Source organism: Lonchura striata, chromosome 28 (genome assembly GCF_050655825.1).
Source record: "Lonchura striata isolate lonStrDom1 chromosome 28, ASM5065582v1, whole genome shotgun sequence".
Lineage (NCBI taxonomy): Eukaryota > Metazoa > Chordata > Aves > Passeriformes > Estrildidae > Lonchura > Lonchura striata.
Genome location: NC_140730.1, coordinates 4,912,327 through 4,928,295, shown reverse-complemented (window position 1 = coordinate 4,928,295; position 15,969 = coordinate 4,912,327). Strand labels below are relative to the sequence as shown.

Below are 15,969 nucleotides of genomic sequence, written 5' to 3'. Positions count from 1 at the left end.
AGGAAAATCCCTCTGGGCATTTAGAAGTTGCAGATGATGTTTATCGCATCACCACTGTGGCATCATGCCATAAATCCTTCTCCCACCAGGGCCCAGATTTAAGGAAGGAATAAAACTATTTTCTATAAAATGAGGGGTGGACCAGCTTCCCCAGTGCCTCACAGTGTCCTGCACACCAAGTGCTGTTCCAGTGACAACACAGAAGCAAAATTATGGCTAAAGCTCAGTGGAAAATCTTAGTCTCTGCATGGGTTCTGTCTGCAGATCACTGTCACTTCATTCCTGCTGCCACAGGCAGGCTTCAGGAAGTGTTTGCTTAGGGAACAGTGGGGTGTATTCCCCTTCCCTGGCCTCCTGCTCACACGTGCTTCATCACCCAGCGAGGAGACAGAACGTGTCCCTGACACCGACAGCCACTCTGTGCCACTGTTACTCATGTGCCTGTTACAGCATAAACTGTGAATGATCCATGGCACATGGGACAACAATAGGTCTGAGAACCAAAGTCTGAGCTTGATAAAGGACTGCCAAGATTTCAGGCTGAGATAATTTTAGGGTACCGTATAAGGAGGAGAGATAAAAATAGTCCTTGTTGGCTTGCACGTAAATCCCAGTCAGCTGGGAGATCAATACATTTGTCAGCAGGGAAAGCATTCCTGGAGGAACCTGGAGCTCAAGGCATTCATGTGGCAGGAGCAGAGGCTGGCAGGAATGCCAGGCCTGACTCTGCTCCCAGCCAGGGCTCAGCACCGTGCTACAAACACAACCTCCTCTGCAGCCACGTGGAGGGCAGAGGGCTGAAGCACAGCACCGTGCTTGCAGGCACAGGCCCCACCAAGCCAACTCACAGACAAGAAGAAAAAGGATTTGACAGAGCTCTCTTAATCCCTCTTTGATGGGAAAAATTCCCTTTGAGCCAGAGGATGGAGGTCATCGGGGCAACTGATGCTGTTCAAGATTCCCTCCAGACAGAAAAGAGAGATCCTCTTCTCAGCCCCAACACCAGGAAAAGAGGGTCTTCCTACTTTCAAAAAGACATTAAAGCCTCTTGCTGCCCTAGCACTTCCTCTTCCACTTCCCACCCAACATGAGCAGTGGGTGTCCAGCTGCTCTGGCAGATGCTGACAGGAGGGAGACCACCCAGCAGCATCTGGAGCTGCAGGCAGTATGATGTTCAGCCTCACCCCTCCATTGCACTGTGTACATCCAATATGTACATATGTACACAGTCCCGCTGTACCTGCGCCTGCAGTCCACGGGTGACATGGGGCTCTCCCAACTGTGCCTCCGGGAGGTGGACATCGATCTCACCAGTGTGGGGAAGGAATCCTGGGCCTCCTGCAGGTCCAGCTCATTGTCTGCCTCTGCAGGATGCTCAGAAGTGCTGGTCCCATCATCTGGCATGGCTGCGCAGGAGCACAGGTGGCCTTTGTTCAGAAAACGACAGTCAGCCTCGCCATAACGTACTGAGCAGGAAACGGGATTGGAAAAAGCAACATCCACAGACAGTTTGCTCAGAGCCCTTGGTCTCTCTTCCAATGAGCGAAGGGCAGACACAGTCTGGCATCCTTGTTCTGGCTGTGGTGCTGTGTCTGGGGCTGTTTTGGCAGACGGCAGGCTCAGGAGTCCCAGATCTTTGTAATACTCCGTGCCCTGGAGAGCAGAGTCTGAGAGGAGATCCTCCGTGCTGCTGTGCAAGTCTGCTGCTGGCACATCCAGCTCTGTGGAAGATGAGTCCTCCTGCAAAGGCAGCAGAAATCCTCTGAGAGCCTCACACCAACCCTGCAAAGGGGACACTTCTCATGCAGAAACTGGGGTGCAGAGCAGAGCCAGACTTGCAGGTGACTTTCTCATAGTCACCCTCCCCTGCTGTCCCTCACAGCAACATAACCTTGTGTTCCTTGACAATCTGGATCAGTACCACCTTCCCCCATTCCTCCTCCACCACAAACCCCTCTGGATGTGGTGCTGACCACCCAGTTTGCTGCCCCTGCTCTCTGCCTTGCATGGTGCTAGCAGCAGGAAAGAGGACACTTGCCTTCTCTTCGGCCATGCTGGTGCAGAAGGAATCATTCTCAGCAATCAGGGATGGGAGGAAGCTTTTGGGGGTGGGATACTCCAAGGCAGGGCTGGGGTGGTCAGTGAACTCCCTTAAGCACGGCTTGCAGTCAGACCCTGCAAGACAGAGAAGGTCTCAGCAGGTGACCAGACATCTGGGAGGGATTGAAAATCAGCTGCAGCACTGAAATGCTCCACATGCCCTCTGCTCCTTCACAGACAGGCAGTGCCAGGCAATCTCCAGACCACAGCAGCCTTGATCCTGTAGGAACCTGGTGCAGGGATTTCCTGCCAGCAGAAACCTCATCCCTCTGCAGAAACCTCACCCCTGCAGCATGTGCAAGACAGGTTTGCACTGTCCCAGCCAGACCCTCATAGAGTGTCCTATGCTGCAGAGGTGTTTTCCACAGTAAAAGAATTAAGCACATTTTGATGTCTGTTTTTGACATTATGGACCTTTGAAACAGAAATCTAGGAATAAAAATACTGACGGTGGTTTTATTTTCATCTATAAGGAATAAAGGATGCCTGGGTGGGTGGGTTATAAAGGTTGCTGGGAGGCAAACTGGTGGCTCCAGACAACCCTAATACTGGGAGCACATAATTCTCCTGGTTCCAGATCACTCCTGTAGATTTTCCCCAGGCAGGAGTGTGAACCTGAGTGTCCCTATACCATCTGATAATTCACTGAGAAACAAACCAAGGTCTGCATGTGTTTGTGGTACAATAGATGGTCCAGCTGACTGAAGCACATTCCTGTGGAGCGAGACACACTGTAAACCTTAGCCACAATCCCTGAACCATTGCATGACTCATGGAGGCTTTTTATTCCTTTGAGACACACACAGCTGAGGCAAAGGGCTGAGGCAAAGGGAAAAAAGCCAGGCTGTTGGCTGAAGCACTGTGGTGGATCTCTGAAGATGCAGAGAACAACAGCAAAAGACTGTAAGCAGCCCTATCTATCCAATGGGAAAAACCAGCAGGAAACTGCTAGAAACCCATCACACTCCAGGAAAATCAAGCATAAAAACATTAATGTAAGGAAGACATTGTTAAAAAATATGCTTTTGTGAAGTTCGGATCCTGCTGTGGATTATAAAGCTACACAATTCAGCCAGGAATTGCATAGTGCCAACTAAAAGAAGGCAGCAAACGTGAGGGAGAGTTTGGAGGTTTGTTCTTTGGATCCTGCTGCACACTGCAGATGCCAGATTTTCTGTTTTAAGGAGCATTTGGTGTGTTCAAATGTGTGTGATGGTTTCAAGTGAAGGACTATAAATAATACAGAAAGAAAACACTTTTGAAGGCACTATTTTAATTGAGGGGTTTCTAGCTACAAGACCAGGGAAAATTTGAAACAGACTTTCTAGCAAGGCTGTAAAATTTACTTCACATGACATTTTTAATGAATAGACCAATTCTTGCCCAGGATGCCCCTGCGCTGCATCTGCAACTGGCAGAGATTTAATGAGCTATTAAACATCACCTTTTGCTTTCCTCAGTGCACCTGGATTCAGCTTGCAATCAAAAATCAGCATTTAGAAGTGAATATACCCTTGAACCAGCACAGATTTTTGCATGAACTTGTAGCAAACAGCAGCCAAAGCTCTCGGCGGGCAATGAAAACCACTGAAGCCCCCACACAGGCTGGGATGATGGCTGAGGTAGAATGGACCCACAGGGAGCAACCAGGAGGTGGGGAGCATCACAAGGTGGCCAGGACAAATGGTGCTTCCCCTCATACCAATCCAAAGAATGGAGAAAAAGGAGATTCCTTGCTCTCTCCATCCCTTCAGCGCTGAACTACCCACAGGGAGAGCAGCAAAGCCCTGGGAGGCAGCAGGAGCTGACAAGGGCTGTGGCCTGACAGAGGCCAGAGCTCTGGACTGAAGGTTTAACTAAAACAAGGAGATTTTTCCTCCCAAGCAGTGTCCAGCCATCCCGTCAAGGCTACTCTGGGCCTGCACCAAGCTCCATGCAGCCCTAAAGTGGATCCCTGGAACAGAGTCAGCTCCTTGGAGGCCTGGAAAATATTCCCTGAGCTCTGCCTGTGCCATGCAGGGCTCAGGATTTGGCCAAGGCATAGGCTGCAGTCAACAGAGCCCGTCCAGATCCACCAAAGGACTTAAATCCTCCTCGGAGGCTGCAGACACTCGGTTCAACACGCGATAAATCAGAGGCGCCGCGAGCCCGGGGTCGGGGCAGCGGCGCGCGGCGCTCGGCGGCTGCCGTGGGGACACCATTTTAGGCAATGTGTGAGCCCCAGCCACGGCACTGCCGGGCTCCCTCTCCAGAGCCTCGGCTGGCACCGTGCATGGAGCAGGCGCTTGGGCAAGGGGGTGATGGAGGAGCTCATGGGGAAAATGCCTTCAGGCGTTGGGTTGTGGGATGGTGGGCGAGGAAGTTCGAGCATGGAGCGCACATAGGAAGGAGGAGGGTTTGGGGCTGTGAACATGCCCATATCAATGATCAAGGTGGTTGCCAATGTGTCAGCAAGTGTGGCAAACTCTGGAGCACCTTGAGTTTCCCATACTCTGCCCTCAAGCCTGTCTGGAAGGACCCAGGCTCTAGCATGGTGGCAAGGGGACAGGGAATCTTGGCCCCCCAGGCTCTGGCAGACAGCAGCAGTCACCTTTCCTCAGATGAAGCTGGAGATGGGATAACAAAATGACACTTTCAAGAACAAATGATGTTTGCTTTAGGAGAACATTAAGCAGATTAGGTATTGCAGTTGCTTAATTCGTCTCTGGCTGGAAACCATAAAAGGTTATTGCTGCAGGGAGCAGCCTCTTCAGAGGAATTCCCAGGGCAGAACTGGAGAGGAAGCATTGCTTTCTGGGCTGGGATGGTTCCTGCACTTTTCCAGAGCTTCCCACGGATGAAACATGATGATTCTGGGTTGCTGTGTGGGGAGGAAGGAAGCAGTGACAGGCATCCATGGCATGTGACACTCTGGGATGGTCTCAGAGGGTTTGATGCTGTGGGGACAGCATGATCAGCTGGCTGAGCTACTCTGGCTCAAGCATGAAGTCTTCATGCTGTTCTAACCATGCCCAAGGCCACTCGGATCCCAACAAAGATTTTCCTAATTCCAATTCAGACTTCCGGTCAAACCCTCCCTCCTGTAGCTGGCTGTGCTGATTTCCCTCAGACAGGCTGGTCACTGGAGCTGCACCCACAAGTGTCACAGCAGGTGACAGCACCAGAGCAGCCAGCACTGGAGCAAGCCCTGCCAGCAGTGTCCCATCCTCACCTGCCTGTCCCTTGGCTTGGTGCAGGATGCTGCATGTCCCCAAGTGACCCAGGCTGGCGCTGGGAGGGGACATGACAGAGGAAAACATGGATGTGAGCTCTGGCCACACCAGTCACATCCTCCAACATCAAACACTGTCTGCATTCCTACTGGGGAAAGACCACACCAAACATGGCAGGACAAAGGCACTGGGCAGTTCTGCTCCATGAAACAATCCCAGGAGGAAGGAAAGATGAGAACGTCTGAGTATTTCCCAGCAGTCAGGGATAGAGACTGTTGGGAAGCCATGGAGAGCATCACAGGCATGAAATAAAAATGATTCCATCTTCCCCTGACCCACCCCTGCCCTCCTGGCCCTGCACCAGCTGCCCTTCACGTATGTTGCAGAGCTATAGGGAAAAACCTCTGGAAAGCAAATGCTGAACTCCCTGTGCCAAGATGGGCTGAAGTGCAGTCCCTCGCCTGGCATGGGCCCCTCATGGCCAGCCCTGGCAGCGGTGGGGTTGGCTCTGGGCAGCAGCAGGGAAGATAAGCTGTCCCACACTGTAACACACTGTACAGAGCCACTGCCTTATCACCACACTGCTGGGGCCAGGCTCTTGGGCACGGAGAGCAGAGGAGCAGGGAGCTGGGACTGTTCTCTGCTCTCAGCTGAAGGGTCTCAGCAGAGCTGAGGGGGTCTGCAGCCCTTCTGATTCCCTCCAAATCACTGTGCAGGTTCCTCAGTGTCTCCAGAGGGCACCGAGGGAAGAGCCCACATGGACCAGTGAGTGCCACACTACAGAACATCAGCGTGGGAGAGGGGCTGAGTGAGACCCGAGCATTTTGTGCCCAAGCACAAGACCCAGCAGGACAAACTGCTCTGCAAGCACCTGCTGAAGGGAGCTGGCTGTACCCAGGCCCTCTGCAGAGCAGTCAGTGCTTGGGAGCACCATGAGGCTGCTTCATTTGTTAGTGAAATCAGCCCACCTGAGTGATCCCAGCCAGCCCATAACCCCCCAGCAGGCATGGCTGGAGGGGGGTGTCCAGTTGGGGCTTCAGGGAGCTGCTTGGGGCTCACCACACATCAGAGCCTGCAGGACCCCTTGCATCCTGCTCTGAATTAACCTTCCCCCAGCTGTTCAGTTTGGATCTTGGTCTCCTGCACATCCACACCAGAAGAGAACTGGGAGTGGGTGGGGAATAATGAAGGAGGAAGAGGAGCAGGAGCTCTGATGGTGCAGGTAAAGATACCCAAAAGCATCGGCCTGAAGGCAGTGTTTGCTCACAAGGACACAAGTGGCTGGCTCCTCCAGGACTGCAAACATCCTGCTTCCTGGGGCTCTCACTTCCCTCTTTCCAAGTCACGGCACTGCATGCAGAAATGAGGCCAGTTGACACCAGTTGCTGCCATTTCCCAGCCCTGCTGCTGGACACAGGGAAGCCCAGCCAGGGCCACCCAAACCGCCACGGCTCCGGACACAGGGGCTCTGCTCATCAGCCCTCACTGAAAGACTGAAGAAATCTTTTCCCCCACATCTGCTCAAACACCAAACTCAGGCCAGGCAGCATGCAGAGACAGCTGTCTGCAAGCACCGGGACATCCAGCTCATTGCCAGCCACCAAACAAACTTATTACAAAACCAAAAGGCTGATACTTAACCCATTACCCTGCTCCTGGAGGCAATTATGTGCCTTGAAAAGAAGATTAAATGGAAGGAAAAGTGTTAACCAGTACTTAAGGCAGTGTCCCCTGCAGGGAGGAGAGGGGGACACCTCAAAACAAGTTCTGCCCGGGCCCCCGGGGTTCTTTGGTACCTGCTCAGTCCAGGACAAGCTGTCCCTGCCACAGCCCAGCTCCCGCCACACGCTCAGCCCCCTGTCCCCACAGGCCAGTACCTCGCTTAAAGGACCATCTCTTCTTCCAGCGCTTGGAAAACGATGGCCAGGAGTGGTTGAGCAGCGAGTCTGACATTTGGGAGCCCCGTGCAAGGTACGGCCCCGAGCAGGAGACGCCGGCACGGACACGGCAGAGCTCAGCGCGCTCTAAGGCAGCGCTGCAGGCTGCAGCCCAGGGGCTGCCAAGGGGGGAGTGGAGAAGCCAAGTGTTTTGTCAGAAGTATCAGCTGATGGAAGCCGTAGCCAGAGAGAAATTCCTGATCCCTGGCATTCCCACCTGTGTGGCAGGTCAGTGACTTCCTACAGCTGGGCCTGGGGGTTAGGGGCCTCGGAGCACACACAGCCCCCGTGCCGCTGGAGGCTTGCAGACAGAAACAGAAAACAAGCTGTTAACACACCACAGCCCCTCTGCCAAATCTCCTTGCTCCATTCATGGCTGTGAGCATGACAAACACTTTGTGAGCACTTTCAGGCACTTCTCACCTGGCTAAGAGTCACCTTCACCTTCAGTGAGAGGTCAGAGTTGATACTGACACGGCTTGATGTCTTTACAAGGTGTTTATGAAGGCTCCCTATTTACATGTTTTTCTCATTTTCAAGTGCTGTGGCAGAATCTGTGCAAGGGACGGCAAGAGACCCTGTCCATCTGCAACATCAGCATCATCCTGCAGCTTACAGCAAGTCCCAGTCCCCTGGCAAGGGCATTTCTCCAAGGCCTCCTCAGCTCTCCTACACAGGGAGGCAGGTGGGAGCAATCTCACACTGCCCTAAGAGACCCAATTCCCTACCCTCTAAACCCACTGCTCCCATTTGGTACCCGTCCCACAGCCCAGACAGGCTCCAAACTTTGCTTCCAACCCCTCAATTAGGCAGAAGAAGCCAGGTTTTACCCCTGTGCAGCTGCTGGGCTCTAGGGCCACACCAAAACTCCTCCCTCCTGCTCAGCTGATGCCTGTGGCATCACTGAGCAGAGCCCAGCCAGTTTGAGAATGACCACAGGTACCTCCACAGCTTGAAGTCCAAGCTAGGCAGGTGATGCTTAAAAGCAGGTGTCAAAAAGCATTTTTGTAGCCTGGCCACAAACCCCAAAGTGTCGCCTGCCCAGTTCAGCCCTGTCTACATCCGCTCTGCTTCCATCTCTCTGATAATACTGGGGACCAGCCCTGGAGTGGGCAGTCCAGAGTGGAATTTGGGGGATCCTGGGCATGGACCCCTCTTGTGCACAGCCCAAACCCAGCTGTGGGCAGTGCCAGGGTGTCTTTGCAAACATTCAGCTGTGGCACAGCAGCAGCAGGAGCCAAGAGCAGCACCCAGAGGGTGCCCAGCCAGCCCCGCGCTGCCCCAGAGCCCACCACGATGGCACCTGGGGTTAAATCCTGACCTCACGTCCTCCTCTTCACTCGCAGCAGAGCAAAACCCGTGCAGGCTGAGCCGCCCCAGCCCGTGTTTTGCATTGAAGCTCGTGCAGGAGGGAGGCTGCACCAAACCCAGCACTGGGACGTTTGGCTTCAGGACAAGCTGCTTCCTCACAAGGCCTTGCGGAAGGTGAGCGACAACCCCGCTGTTGTGGGATGGAGCTTGTGCAGAGAGCCACTTACCCTGAGGGCGGGAGGCATCCTGTGGCAGGTTCCTCGTGCAGGATCCTCACATCTGGCAGCCCTGGCTTCTTCTCCAGCTGCTGGAGCAGAGCGGGAAGCGGAGCCTCACGGGGGAAGCAGCGGCCATGAGGGCGGTTTGCTGGCGGGGGCCGCCGCCTCAGCGCTCTCACCGCTTCCCCTTTCCGACGGCACAAACAAACCCACCTCTCCCATGCCGCTCCCAGCGCGGTGCCCCGTGCTGCTCGCTCCCACCCTCGCCGGGCCCGGGCTCTGCAAGGGTCCAGCAAAGCCGCCAGCAGGGCTCTGCTCCCCGAGGCAGCCGGTGCAGGTGCCCTGGCAGCCCCGAAGTCACGATGGCTGCGAGGAGCAGCTGTTGAGGCAACAGCTTCCTGTTCCCTTCGGGGAAAAACCGCTGTGTGTGCCCTGAGAACCCCGCACACCCAGCCCAGCCCGGGGGCTCCCTGCACCACGGCTCATTAGGGCTCCTCTCCACGAGTCCCTGGTCTTTGCTGTGTGCTTCGACCTTGTGGAGCAACAGGGACCACAAAGCCCGGCAGGTCTGTCTTATGCAGGGTGAAGTGATAGCGCAGCACAGAAATGCCTGCACTGAACATATTCACCTGTAAAGGAGAGAGACAAAGACTTCAGCTCCAAGGCAGTGCCCCTGCCCTGCTCTTGGCCAGCAGACAGAGCCCCTGGCATGTCCAGGCTCGGGTTTGTTGGCACAGCCATCCCCTCCTTCCCAACGAGCCCCGTGGGCTGAGGCACACACGCTCCTCATCCCAGAGCCCCGAGCACTCATCAGCCCCAGCCAAACCCTAATCAGAACAAGAACCACTCACACTCCAATTACTCAGAGACCGCAGTTTTGGCAGCACTTAGAATAGCAATTACCCTGTGCTCCAGGAAACCACAAGAGCAAAGAGGAATTAAGGTTTAATTTCTCTGAAGTCCACAAGAACTCGATGAGCATCAGAGATCAGGGCAGCTCCTAAACACTGGGCAGCTGCTCTGGCTGATGGGATGGTGAGTTGTCTTTGGCTCAAACAAGGACGAGCTCTTTTCCTCCTGCCACGTGTCTGACACGGTTTGGGGGGTGCCAAAGCTGAGCTGTGCAGGCAGCCTGCAAGAGGGATGAGGGATAATGGCACGAGCACAGTCTGAGCCTCAGCAGCCTCCCCACAGCATCCCAGAGAGCCCAGTGGGAAGCAAACCTCCCGGGACAGCAAGTTCAAGTTTTATGGCTTTGTTTATTTTTGGATTTTAGGATCCCTGGAGAACAAGCCTGTGCCAGAAGAAACATCTTAAAATACCAGTTTGTTTATGATCATTCTCACAGCGAGAGAGTTCTGGATAGGCTTAGAAAAAAAATGGCACTGGTGGGGCCTGAAGTGCTGGGTCCAGTTCTGGGCCTCTCACTGCAGAAATACACGGAGGGGCTGGAGGGTGTCCAGAGAAAGAACGGAGCTGGGGAAGGGGCTGGAGATTCAGTCCTGCGAGGGAGCAGGGAAAGGGGCTCAGCCTGAAGAAAAGGAGGCTCAGGAGGGAACTTTGGGCTCTGCACAACTCCCTGACAGCGGGGGACAGCCCTCACCTCGCTGTGCAGCCCATCAGGAGGGAAATCTTGGCTCTGGTGAAACGAAACCAGGTTTAAGTTAGAAACACCCCCAGAGGGGCCTGTGCAGGATGCCCCTGGTGCACACCCGGTTACAGCAGCTCCACCACAGGACAGGGGTGGGGCTGATCCTCTGCCTTTGATGCTTTAAAACCGGCAGGAACACCTGGTCCATGCCCAGGAAATAACAAATTACATCACAGCCACAGCTCTCGATGCTCCAGAAGAAATCCTGGCAACCAAAGTTCACCCGATGGCATCAGAGGCATCACCCCAGAGCCCCGAGGTGAGGACATGAATCACCAGAGCCATCAGGTAGAGGAGCTCCACTGGCTTCACACTGCAAGCCTACAGTTGGTTGAGTTGTGGGTTTTGGTTTTTTCCTTAGCACCATTTATTTTGCAACTAATTCCAAGGTACAAATTTAGTGTTTTCTCAATAGCAAAGCAGCCTCAGTGCTGCACAGACAGCAGACACAAAGTGAACAGTTATTCTTGGATAATTTATTCAGAATTTTAATATAAACAGTTAATTGTTCAATATTCCGACACACAGCAAGGTTTTTTTTTTTTTTTACTAGTCAAAGATTTTCTGTACATGTCACTGCTTGGCTCTTAGATATGAAAACACTCAAAAAATAAATCAAGGGGGAAGATTTTTCTCTTTTTTCTTCCTTTTTTAAAAAAAAAAAAACATGGCACATTTGATCCTTTATTTCAAACAAGAGGTATCTGCAGTACTATTTGTATTCTGGAACCTTGGATATGCAGAAGGAAAGGTGGGAGCAGTAAGAATGAACTAGGAAAAAAAAAAAAACCCCAAGACTTCACAGAACATCACCTAACATGTAACTGAAACTATCTGTGGTTTATTTAAGTGAAGCAGAGAGCGTTTGCTTTGGGCTGTGTTGGATGAAGCTGATGTCCAGTTCCCCCATCCATGAGGGTCCTCAAATACAAACCAGTTTTGATACTCCAAGAATAAAATCATTCCCCTAACTAAAGCAAAAGGTAATGCTTTTCCTGCTCAAACAACACTCTACCTTTGCAGATTTAGAAGTGGCCTTTCTAAAATTCTCCTTTGGTTTTCATGGGACTCGGTTACGGGGAAAGAACTTCGAAGTGGGGATGGTGGAAGCGTTGGAATGCTGCTGGGAGAGTCTGGATTTACAGAGCTTTGGTGTTGAGTCCAGCTCAGAGCTCTCAGGTAAAGAGCCCTCAGCTCAAGATTTACTGGTGCTGCTGGGACTGACCAGGGGCTGGGGCTCAGCTAAGCAAGAGCCCACATTTAACCCACTGATGGCTCCTCTTTAGCTGCCAGGACTATTCCAGGTCCTCCCAGCCACCAGACCCTGTTCCCAAGGGATCTTTCTGGGCTGAGAAAGGAAACTATTTAACACCACCAGTTGGAACGCTGGAGTGGGAACAAAACCACTACCAGGAACAGAATTTCTGGCTGATTGCAAAACTGTTGGCAAAAAAATAACAACACCATAGGAGTTAATACTAACTTTATTATACAATATTTAAAAAGTCATTTCTCTACCTGTCCCCTTACAGCTTGCATTGTGCTGCAGTGAATTTGCCCAAACTGCAAGAATAAGTGCTTCCTTCTGAGAAGGACAAGCAAATTCATTTTAAAAAGAAATACACATTTCATGACAGCAGATTTGCTAAAAACGGTTAACTTTAGAGTTGCTTTTCAACAGTCAGGTTCCTCCAAAAGTCAGCTGGATGACTGGCTTCACTCTTGTGATGCTCCTAACGAGGCTGAACACGTCAAGGCTTTACACCAACACTCACGGACAGAATCCAAGCAGAGGGAACACAGAGCCAAGCAGAAGGTAATAAAAAGGCCAAATTCATTAAGTTCATACAAATACCAAACTAACCTTACGTTGAATTTCACGAAGTAACTATTTCTTGATTCCAACCCATCCAGCAGTTCCTTTCCCTGGACCACAGGACACTCCGAGGGACGGCAGCTCTTTGGGCAGGGCTGGGGTTCCTGCGAGCCCCTGGCTCCCAGAGGATCACAGGGTTCATCTGCAGGTCTGAGCCCCCTCCAGCTCTGAGCCCATCCCACACAGATCACGGGAGCACCTGGCACAGCCTTGACAGGAAGGTTTTATGGCACAAAGGTATTTCATGTTCTGGCTTGTTAAACAAGGTTCCAGTAGCAGGAAGGGCCTGGGATACCTCAGGGTCCGTCTTCGTGTCACAGTGGCTTTGAGAGGCGACTGCCTCCCTCCCTCCCTCCTCTAAAGCAGAGGCTCAGCACCCTTCTTGCTCCTGTCATTTCATATTTGCCTTCAGCACAGTCAGCTCAGTAACACAAGAAGCGACTTTTGAGATTTTTTTTTCCCAAAGAGATACCAACACTATAGCCAACAGACTAAAATTAAGCAAAGTGTCCCATCGCTATAATACAAATTTAGGAGGAAAGAGATAAACTACCCATAAATTAAGAGTACCCTTTAGCAATCTAAAAGCAGCCTCTCATACCCACACAGCTGCTTTGCCATCATCGCTGCAGCATGGTCTAGTTCCCATCACCTTTCCCAACCCAGTGCTGGCACAGAGTTTATGTCTGAGCTCTTCTATTTTACAACACAATAGAGTATTTACAAGCAGCCAAGACAGACACGTTCCTAACCCAGCAGCCAAGCTTTGCAGTGCTGCCCTGGCCCGCCAGAGAAGTTCCAGATTGGCAAGAGCTGTTCAGGAAGTGGCAATTGAGTTTAATGTGGAAACCTTTCTGAGAAACCTCTCCAGCCTCGCACTTCAGATGTTCTCTCAGTGAAAATTCAGCAGAGCTCAGCTTCTTGCTTCTCCTGATTCACCAGAGTGAATTTCTGGCTACGTGGTGGTGCCAGACTGTGTCCAGGAGGTTCCAGCTGCTCCTGGACAGGCTGAGGGGTCTGTCCTGATGCCCCTGCTGCGAAGGGGGCATTCTCTGCCCACAAAGGGCAGGAGCCAATCCTCCAACAAAAACTAATGCAAGGAAAGAAAGAGCTTCCCACTGCTGGCTGCCCTCCTCCAGCCATCTCACCTGCTCTCCTGCACCAGTGTTTGGTGCCTCCTAAGCAGCAGCAGGAGCAGCAAGTGTGATGCTTCCACTGCAGCTGGGGAATTCTGCCCCATAAGGATGTGGCTGGAGCAAAGAGCAGCAGCTCCTGCACGGAAGGCTCAGCACAGCACCCCTGCCCAGGCTGGGGTCCCTGGCAGCACCCCAGAGGTTTCAATAGCACTTGAGTCTCCACTTGCAGGAATTCTCTGAGCAGGAATCAGCGAGATCCGAGTGAGGCATCTGGGCATCCCTGGGGTGAGGATCTTCCAGCAGCAGAGACCAAAACGTCAGCTGTGAGCCAAGGAAAGATTTTCTAGCAGTGAGAGCTGGGCTTTGCAGGTGATGTTCATTTATTCTTCCTAATTCTACAGCTGAATGTGATCTGTAGCAGTCACGAGCAGCAACCACTAGTGTTATTTGTTTTACAGAGGAGAAACACAATACCCCACTGGTACCACACGCCTTCCCTCCCCCTGGGCACAAGGTAGGAAGGATGAGCAACCTTCACACAGTGCTGGGTACAAACAACTGCTCCGTTTGGTGCAGGGTGAAGGTGACACTGAGCCATGGGAGGGCACTGCCTGTCCGTGGAGCAGCACACACTCCCTGGCTCAGCCATCCGAGTGTTCAAACCATGTGTACTCACAGGGCCAACCAGTATCAACCACGGGGAAAAGCCAGACCCAATACGAGGTTCCAATGTTCCTTCAGGTAAAAGTTCTTCTATTCCCACAGCTACGATCATCACTGCCATTGGAAATGTCATCAAAGCAAGGGTGTGCTGGGAAAGGTTTGTTTCAGGAGGTCACCTGTGCGCAGTGAGAAGAGCAGTGACCAAGCCACCCCAATGCAACCCCAAAAGCAAGGGCTGGTCCCAGTCCCTGCTCCACGCTGGCACATGCTGATCCAGGAGGAAGCAGCCTGCTCCTTTTAGATTATGAGTTCACTAAAGTCCAAACATTTAAATGGATTTTTTTTTTCTTTAAATCACAACAGAACTAAGGGATGAGATCAGATCCAAATTTGTAAATGAGTTCATTGGCCACTACTGTTCAGATTAGGGATCAACAGTGATGGGCCATTCTCCTTCCCATTCCCTTCATGAATGGTCCCTGGTATTGGAATCAGCTGATACTGATTTTCCCTGATCCACAATAGGTCCAGACCAGAATATTTAAACAGGTTTAGAGGTGTGTAGTATTAAAAAATATCCTTAAGAAACACTGAGGTAGACTGCACCAGAACAGGACAAAAATAATCCCACCACATCCACCTGCCAAGATTTTGCGGATACAAATTTACACGTTCCGTGTGTTTTAAGAAAACTAATTGTTGCTTTTTTTTACAGTGTTTTATATATTAAAATAAATAAAAAATTCTAATAAGAAAAACTTCTCTTCCTTAGAAAAGTGTGAGAATATGTCTTCTTTCCTGCAGTGTAGTATAGAGCTGCTAAACAGTTACAACTTTGTAAAGCAGAAGAAATGTAAACGAGGCCTTTTGAAATCCAAAGGTTCTCACCCATGTCTGGACTGTGTTTTCCACCGAAATTTGTGGAGCAACCTGTACCCTCCACCTGGGCCAAACCCATCAGCCTCCAGCAGCAAAGGGCCCAACAGCTCCCGGTGCTGCCCAGTCTGCTGTCCCCTTTGATGGCTCTGGAAGTGCTGTTTTGGCCAGAAGCAGCTGGGGGCAGAGGTTCCCAGCACCAGCTGCATCCCTGGGTGTGGGCTCGGAGAGCTCTTCCCCATGGACTGCAGCCCCTCTGCCTCGCTCACAGCAGCAGCACTGCCCGGGCTGGGGGCACTGCCCGGGCTGGGGGCACTGCCCTCCTGAGCCAGGGCATTTTGCTTTCTCCTGGCAGAGAGCACAAAACACATCTTGGACTTCTCCAGGAGGAGAAGGGAAGGACTGAGCATCTCTCCCTGCTGTTCAAGCACCTCCTGCATGCCATAGGCCTGCGACATCCATCCTCTTCCTTCCCTGCTCCTGCCAGCTCCGTGCTACCAGCCCTGGGTGAGTTTCACCATAATTCTCCAGCAGCAGGTGCCCATCAGCTCTGTCTCTGCAAACAGCAGCACGACAAAGCACAGTCCTGACGGCAAGCACCGACGTCCCAACAAGCTGTGTCCCAGGAGTTCTGCAGTGGGAATCTCGGGGAACACAAGGCTGGAGGCCTGGCAGCAGCAGAGAGGCAGCAAACCACAGTCACCTCCAGTGTGCAGAGCCCAGAGCTTTGTGCTTCCTCCCTTCAGCGCCCCTTCCTCAGCTCCAGCTCGTCTCATCCTCTCTCGCCGGCTGCATCCGCGGCACGGAAGGCAAAGCGAGGGACACGGGGGCAGAGGAGGAGCAGGACTTGAGGCCAGGATGTTCTGTGTCCTTCAGCTCCCAACACCCGAGATGGGGCTTCGACTGGAGCCAGCTGACTGTGTTGTATAAATCAAGAAACTATTACAAAGCCTTGTCAAGTATGAACTGAACATGTGCTTCATCGCTCC

General features: G+C 52.3%; 1 protein-coding gene across 3 annotated transcripts in view; it reads right to left on the bottom strand.

The window, feature by feature from the left end:
- ARHGEF18 (Rho/Rac guanine nucleotide exchange factor 18) overlaps positions 1 to 9,148 on the bottom strand; it is a 50,984-nt gene extending 41,836 nt beyond the window's left edge. The window contains exons 1-3 of one of the 3 annotated variants that reach the window (XM_085562505.1): positions 8,788 to 9,148; positions 2,039 to 2,175; positions 1,241 to 1,740 (exon numbers count right to left, since the gene is read on the bottom strand). In XM_085562505.1, the coding sequence (XP_085418631.1) occupies positions 1,241 to 1,740; positions 2,039 to 2,053 (515 nt within the window). In that variant the 5' untranslated portion in view covers positions 2,054 to 2,175; positions 8,788 to 9,148. Of the gene's footprint in view, positions 1 to 1,240; positions 1,741 to 2,038; positions 2,176 to 7,189; positions 7,374 to 8,787 lie in introns of those variants that run through there. The other 2 variants (XM_085562504.1, XM_077788791.2) reach the window with 2 other exon arrangements.
- Between the last annotated feature and the right edge of the window lie 6,821 nt (positions 9,149 to 15,969).